The 7,554-nt window shown below is 25.9% G+C and overlaps 3 protein-coding genes across 3 annotated transcripts; 1 reads left to right on the top strand and 2 right to left on the bottom strand.

Moving 5' to 3' along the window:
* The first annotated feature begins 357 nt into the window (after positions 1-357).
* OCT59_014300 (uncharacterized protein) lies at positions 358-1,255 on the top strand. The gene is made up of 2 exons (XM_066149920.1): positions 358-493; positions 596-1,255. Exon 2 carries the CDS (start codon positions 616-618, stop codon positions 1,009-1,011), a length of 396 nt encoding a protein of 131 aa, XP_066002146.1. The 5' UTR covers positions 358-493; positions 596-615; the 3' UTR covers positions 1,012-1,255.
* Positions 1,256-1,690: 435 nt separating this feature from the next.
* On the bottom strand, positions 1,691-3,511 carry OCT59_014299 (uncharacterized protein). The gene has a single exon (XM_066149919.1). The coding sequence runs from the start codon at positions 2,267-2,269 to the stop codon at positions 1,913-1,915; it is 357 nt and encodes a 118-aa protein (XP_066002145.1). The 5' UTR covers positions 2,270-3,511; the 3' UTR covers positions 1,691-1,912.
* Positions 3,512-4,858: 1,347 nt separating this feature from the next.
* On the bottom strand, positions 4,859-6,202 carry OCT59_014298 (uncharacterized protein; the record flags this gene model as incomplete). Its single annotated transcript, XM_066149918.1, has 3 exons — positions 4,859-5,473; positions 5,569-5,652; positions 6,190-6,202. The coding sequence occupies 3 exons, from the start codon at positions 6,200-6,202 to the stop codon at positions 5,319-5,321; spliced, it is 252 nt and encodes an 83-aa protein (XP_066002144.1). The 3' UTR covers positions 4,859-5,318.
* Between the last annotated feature and the right edge of the window lie 1,352 nt (positions 6,203-7,554).

Raw genomic sequence — 7,554 nt, 5'->3', positions numbered from 1 at the left:
ATTAACTCGAGAAAATTAAAGTTTTAAAAATCATGTAATGTAACTATACAAATTCAAAAACGTCAAAGACAAATTCAAAACGTCAAAGACATGTTATAATAAAAATCATACCATACATATGACAACATGTTCAATTACCGGTTTTAAGATATTCATAAATGAAAACTTGCCCCGATTATTTCCATTTTCGTTAGCATTTCACACGAAATTTCTAGATGATGACATAAAAAGTATAGTATTATCTGGTGGGAAAAAACAATTAAAAGTTTAATTTTACGCCAAACCTCTGATGATGATGTAATTACGGAAATTATTCCTATATTAGAAAAAAGATTGTAGATTATCAATATTTACATGTTTATGCTTTTGTCGTTTCGTTTCGAAATTCGAATATAAAAATAATCCAAATTATCGTTAACTTCCCACTTTTTATTTTTTATATTTTTTTATTAAAAGTTTCAATAAATCTTTTTTAATTTTTCTAAATTATTTTGTGAGTATTATTTTTAATTATTTTATGATGTTTTATTTTAATATCAAAAAAAAAAAATATTTCAGGAAGGACTAAAAGTATTTTTCGACATTTTTATTATAGTGAAATTAATAAAACCAAAGATGAGCGAAGTAATCCGAAAATTTTTGAAGGGATGTGAGGAAGCTTTAAATTGGGTCAAAACGAAGTTCCTAAACCCTCAAATTTCCGATTCTTTATCCGAGAAGAAACGGGATGTAGTTGTAGTTCAACGTTTCAATCCTCCACCCGTCATGAACGTGATGATACGTTCCATTTTGAATCAGAAGCCACTATATCAATTAATTAAAGCTCCAAGACGTCCAATTAATTCATCCAGTGTAGACCGGGAGTTATATTCTATTATGAATCAGAAGCCGCAAGATGAATTTCAAAGAGGTTTCAAACCTTCATCTAATATGAACAAGTTGCCGCAATATAAACGTTCCGTTAAACGTCCCTCTATGAAAAACAGACAACATAGTCGTTATTTTAGGTAAATGATAAGTAATGGAAAGTAATGAAGAGTAATTTATTGATGAGGCTATAATAATTTTATTAAACGGTGATGAGAAAAATGGGTTGTTAAAGTAATTAGTATTGGAGAAGATATAATTAATACCTTCGTAATAATTATTCAAATTGATGTATATTTGTAAAGATTATTTCATAGTTTTTAAATTCTTATTTTAAATTTGTATATATTTGAAAAATTCTAATAAATCTTTGTTTAAATTTTGTAAATATTGGTCGTGTATTATATTAAATCAAGAGATTGTATGCTATGTATATGATTTAACTCAAAAGGAGGTATAACCAATATTAGAAGATCTTGGGTCTTCAGTACGTTTTTTTCGTTGACATTGACATTGACGAGACCTTATTGGACTTTCGATAATTTCAGAAATTCTTGTGTAGTCCCTGTCCCTCTATCTATGTAACCTTTATTCATCCAATTCAAAGATGAACATCATCAAATTCACATCAAATGTAAATTCATACAAAATGTCCCAATCATTATGTGATACTTACAAATCTTTATCGAACAAAACGGCTTATCGCATTTGTTGAGAAATTAGTTGATATGAAGTATTCATTTTATTGATTTCTTGAATTGATAAATTTAATGCTGATGTCATTGAAAGTGCACATGACGACCTCACTTAATGTCAACATTTTAATATACAGTACCTATAAAGTAATGTTGAATTATCATAAAATTATTTTTTATTTAACCTTAATAAAATAAAAGTTGTATACAATAAATATACAATCCATATAAACTTATATTGATCTTATATACTCATAATAATTTTATAAATAAAAAAATAATAAAATTATAAAAATTACGAAGTAGATAAGTTGGTTCGTCATTTGCATAAAATTAATTACAGTAATAACTTATCGAGTGGAAATTATAGGAACATATCGAAAAACCAAGTAACGTTTTTGTCTTCGATAATTGTTTACGTCATAATTATTTTGCGGAGGAGAATTGGAAGAATTGAAAGAATTGGAAGAATCACCATTTTGTTGAGAATTGGAAGAATCATCATTTTGTTGAGAATTGGAAGAATCACCATTTTGAGAATCGGAAGAATTAGAAGAATTGTCATTTTGTTGAAAAAAAGATTTGATATATTTCCAGATATTTTTCACATTATCAATTATGCGATTGATTGCCCACTTAATAAACCCTTTGGGGTTTTTTTTGATATATTTCGCCGACGACTTTATATGAAGGATCATTCTGTTCATCTTTAGTTTTTACCTTTTCAATATACAGTAATAAAATGGCAGAACTATCCTTCCAAGGTTCTTCATGAATTTTTATTATTTATAATATAATTAGTATTCCCATGTACAAAATGTTATGAAACAATTAAAGGAATATTTAATCCCCTTTTAGTTTTATTTTTGTTTGGCGTAGAATTTTCATTATTCAAAAATTTTAATGTTGTCTTCCTAAAATGTAAAATACAATTACTGAGAGGTCTATTAACTATTGGTTAATTAAGTTTTACTACAAACAGATCTCTAATCAATTTATAATCTGTATCACAAAACTCGATCATTTAGTACCGATCCGGTAAGTTAACTTGTATAAATTTTATTATCCAATGATAACCATTCCAGAAATAAATAACCATATTTTGTCTTAGCATACCAGTGAAATAAATGACTTTTTTTATTAAAAATTTTTATAATAATATGTTGTTTGATAAAATATATGATGAGGATTAGGGGGTGCAGACTTTTTCTTTTTTTTTAGCTACGTCACTCATTTTAAGTCAATGAAAGGTTATAACTCGTGAAGTAGCACCTCTAATTGAGGATGAACGATGATGATAAGCAACTTTCACCATGACATCATCAAATTCAACTAATCTACCTGCCATATTGTTATTCTCTGATGGAGAAGTATCATAACCACCACTATTATCGTCACCGAGTCCCCGATTCACATCAAAATATGATTTATCATTAAAAAAAATTAATATCGCTTTGTGCTTCTTAATTCATATTGTTAATAAGTGTTGTATAACTTAATTTCTAATTAATATAACCGTAGATTATACAATCTACAAGAAATCATATGTACATAAACTTTTTAACATAGGCGCTAACAAACTATAGAATGTTTTTTTTTGTAGTTGAATGGGTTTACGATAATTAATTATTTTTTACTTACAATGAAATTTCGAAAAAATACATAATAAAAAAAAAGACGTTCTTTTCACGCGTCATTTGAAAGTTTTCAGAATTCAGATTAAGGTCACATTTTTCTTTAATGCGTGAATTTCTTAATGAAATACTTCAAAGGACATTTTTCAATTATTTTAGACCATCATTAATTATTCAATGTAATAAATAAAAGAGTAAGCGCATTTTAAGTTCTTCACAAATTCTTATTATTTATATTTAATGATTATGATATCACATACCATTAAAGAATTACACGAACTTAAACGATTAATGGTATAATTTAATTGTTTTATAAGGAAATTAAAGGTTGTAAAGCCACACTTTTTATACCAGAAAAGTACTTTTAATATTGTCCTCTGAAAGTATATTTTATTATAATTAATAATTTCAAAAATTATTTTGGTTAGATCGACTCCGTAAGATAAGTCTAGCATAACACAGAACTATAAAATTCTTATAATGAAAATGAAACAATTAAGGGGACGGTTTATTACCTTTTTCATCTTTATTAAATATGTCAATATCCAAAATTAATATTGTTTTCCCAAAACGTGAGTATAATTACTGAGAAGTCTATTGGTTAAATAAATTGTCTCACAACTCGATTGCATTATCTTATCAAAACTAAATTCTGTTTCACAAAAGCGATTTAAATCCAATGACCATATCCATAAGAATAAAAGATTAGCTAATGAAAGTTTTTTTTTTCTTTTAAAAAAAATTATGATTAAATTGTAAATGCCTCGCCTTAGCATACAGTGAAGTAAATTAAAAAATTTTTATAATGATATTGTTGTTGATGTAATATATGATAAGGAAGATGATGATAAGCACTTTCAACTAATCTACCCGTTATATTATTATTCTCCGATGGAGAAGTATCACTACCATCACTATCATCATCACCAATTCCTGGTCCACATCAAAATATTATTATTTATCAGATTAATTCTGTATATTTATGATAAGTTTCTCAACTTAATTCCCTATAATTTTCATAGATTAAAACTACAACAACAAATTTACCTAAGATTCTTGAAAATTTTACATAGATTCTTAATTTAAAATCAATTTTTTATAAATAACCTTTACGTCACGATCGCATTGAGAGTAATTATCATTTTGTGGAGAGAAATTGTCATTTATTAAAAAAAAATTCCAGGCTCTTTTCGCAATTAACAAATTTACGGATTCCGCTCGCATCTCCTAATACGTAAGATTGTCTAATTGAAAATTTTATCTCAACATATTTCAGGACTTTTTTCGTGCAAAAGATTATTTAGTCCATCTTTAAATTTATTGTAACATATTCAATGGATTATCTCGGAACTAATTATGCTTTAAAGAAAAATTTCATGAATTCAATAATACAAAAAATTCTTGAAAGTTGAGGGATACCATTTATTGTTTTGCAAGGGACATTATAATTTGCAGGTATGTCATAAATATACATCGATATATTTTATTTAAATTTGTGAATAACGTAGTTGTATTATAGGGCCTTACCTTTTACTGAATACGATCTTATTTTGCAAAATATGGATTTTCTTATTCTAATTTTCTCACACGATTTTTGTGAAATAAAAAATCTTAAAAAATTATTTATGAAAACAAAAAAATAAATTTGCTAGTAAAAATATGTACATTATAATAAAATAATATATATATATTTTTTTTATTTTTAAATATGAATTATAATAATAAAATGGTTAATTTATTTTTTTTTAATTTTAATATCTTACATATCTTACATAAATCTTATATACCAGTCACTCTCCATAAATGTACCACCCTTTAGGATATATACATGAGTATGAATTTACAGAGAGGGTAATATTTACATATAATGTGTACATTTACAGAGGGTGCATTTATGAAGAGTTGACTGTTTGATATTATATACTAAATAAAGTAGTAGTAGTAGTAAATTTATCTAAATCTTATGGGAATTATTATTAGTTTAACCTTATGAGTCAGAGTAACCGCTTATGTTTCTTATGGTTTATTATTCATTTAAATTTTGAGGTCGTTCTCGTGAAGAATGTTGTGAATAAAAAAAAGACTTTTGAAAATTTTGAAAACATTGATACAAATATTGCTTTTATACAATGTTATATGATTTTAATGAATTCCACAGGAACTTAGCGCAACGATTTACCTCGTCGATAATTACTCCAAATATTGTTTTAACACAATTCCACATGTCATTCGCATAAGAGATTAATTGGTTCATTCTATTGTTCATTTTTAGTTTTCCTATTTAATATATAAAAAATTATGAAGACGATTAAGTTCTTTATTATGAAATATTATATTTAATAAAAATAAAAATAATAATAATAATAACGTACCAAAATGTTTTAGAAGTTGATAAAATAAAAAATTAGCGAATTTGATAAAATGAACGATAGGAAAAATATAAATGATAAATTGGCCTTTTTTATATTATTAGGATCATCTGTTAAATAAAATAATTTCAAACTTTATTTAATCATTAGATCATCTGTTAAATCAATAATTCAAACTTTATTTAATTATTATATGCGGCGTAAAAAAGTAAAATTAAACTTTATTTGGACTTTAAGTCCGTAATATTTTTTTTTCCCACTGATTGTAAAGAAAATAGGTATTGTTCTATACCAGCCGATTTTCAATTGATATTATCTCCCAAAAGAGTATAACAATTACTGAAGGATCTGTTAAAAATTTGGCGTCACGTAGATCCACGGATACGTTAACCGATTATCACAGCGCAGTTGAGCGATTAGGAAATATTATTGTCCAATTGGACGCAGATTTTGAATCCTTAAGCGGAACAATATTCTTATAGTATCTTATAAGAACATAAAGCATACAGCATTAGGAAGCTTTTTTGGATTGCTAAAAATTAAATTTTAATTTAATTAAGAAAACATAAAATCTTCCATCCATTCATTCTATTCGCGATTTTTATGCGGAACTAAAAATTATACATTTCTCAGACATTTGAATGTGAAAAATAAATAAATATGAACAATGAACTCAAAAAAGTATTTGCTTTTGGTTGCTACTTTGTCTAATTTGTTCGATTACGTTTAAAATATTTATTTATTTGTAGAAGTTAATGTTTATCAGAATAAATATTATTCCGATGGTTTTCAGCTTGAACATTCTTGAATTAATTCTCAAAAAGAGAAATTTTAATGAACTTGGAGATATATGAAAAATTAAGATCGAATATTTCTATCACTGAGCAGAATGATAATCACGGATAAAACTACTAGTAAAGAACCACCCGTCGTTACCCGCTGAAAATCGAACGTTTAAGTACTAGTTTTTCTCTCTATAATAACCGTATATTAATTACCTATACGAGGTCAAATGTGAAATTCCACATTCCTAATCGTCCTTCTATATACAAAGATTTGTATTATAAAATTTTTTAATAAAATTTATAAAATTGTTATAACAAAAATAATTACATATTAATTCTATGTAATTATTCTGTGATTTAAAGTTTGATTTTAAAAATTTTAATTACAATCCAAATAACATTCTAAACCATTATGATGAGACAAATCTGATATATATCTTTTCTTCCAAGTGAATCCCACCTTTAAAATAGCAAAAAAAAACTTCAAGTTCTTTGTGAAATTTATTATTATAATATTTATAGAATAGTTAGAATAACCAAGTAATAAAGTATTTAAAAGTTTAGAATAACGAATTTAGAAAATGAATAAATGATTAAGAGAAATTGATTGGATTTCTTATATGGAGACCAAGTTTATCTCATATAGGAAATTATTATATATGGTGTAAAACATTGTTCTTGACCCGAAATATTTCCCAGAATAAATAACAATTACATAAAAGATCAAGTGACACAACGGGTACAACTCCCCTGATGAAACTTTAAAATCAAATTGATCTAATAAAATGAACGATGATAAACTTTAATATACTCTCATAAAAATTCATTCTTATCCCATAACAAAATTTACTTAAAATGCGTTGTTTGACCTTGCTTAAAATCTTTGTCTGACATATGTCTCATTATTCATTTCGTGGGTGGGGAAATTATAGAATTTTGAGAGATTAAACTTTATCGCAGCAGTATTCAAGTACTTCACATTTAGATATGATGAAGAAATGAAGGAATGATTATTTGATCGGCTCATTTGTAATCAGCTGATAATTCATTAAAATATTTATTTGGCGTAAAATTTTAATCTTTTCCCAGCAAATCCTATTGTATATTTGCATTTGTCTATGTAATTTCCAAGAACCTAGTTTCAAATTCGGTAAAAGATCAAATGTTGATAGATCTTTGGAAAAAATTTCAGGTTATAATTTCG

The sequence above is a fragment of the Rhizophagus irregularis genome, chromosome 22 (assembly GCF_026210795.1).
Source record: "Rhizophagus irregularis chromosome 22, complete sequence".
Taxonomy (NCBI): Eukaryota; Fungi; Glomeromycota; class Glomeromycetes; order Glomerales; family Glomeraceae; genus Rhizophagus; species Rhizophagus irregularis.
Note: the sequence above shows the minus strand (reverse complement) of the source record. Positions and strands in the feature narration are given on the sequence as shown.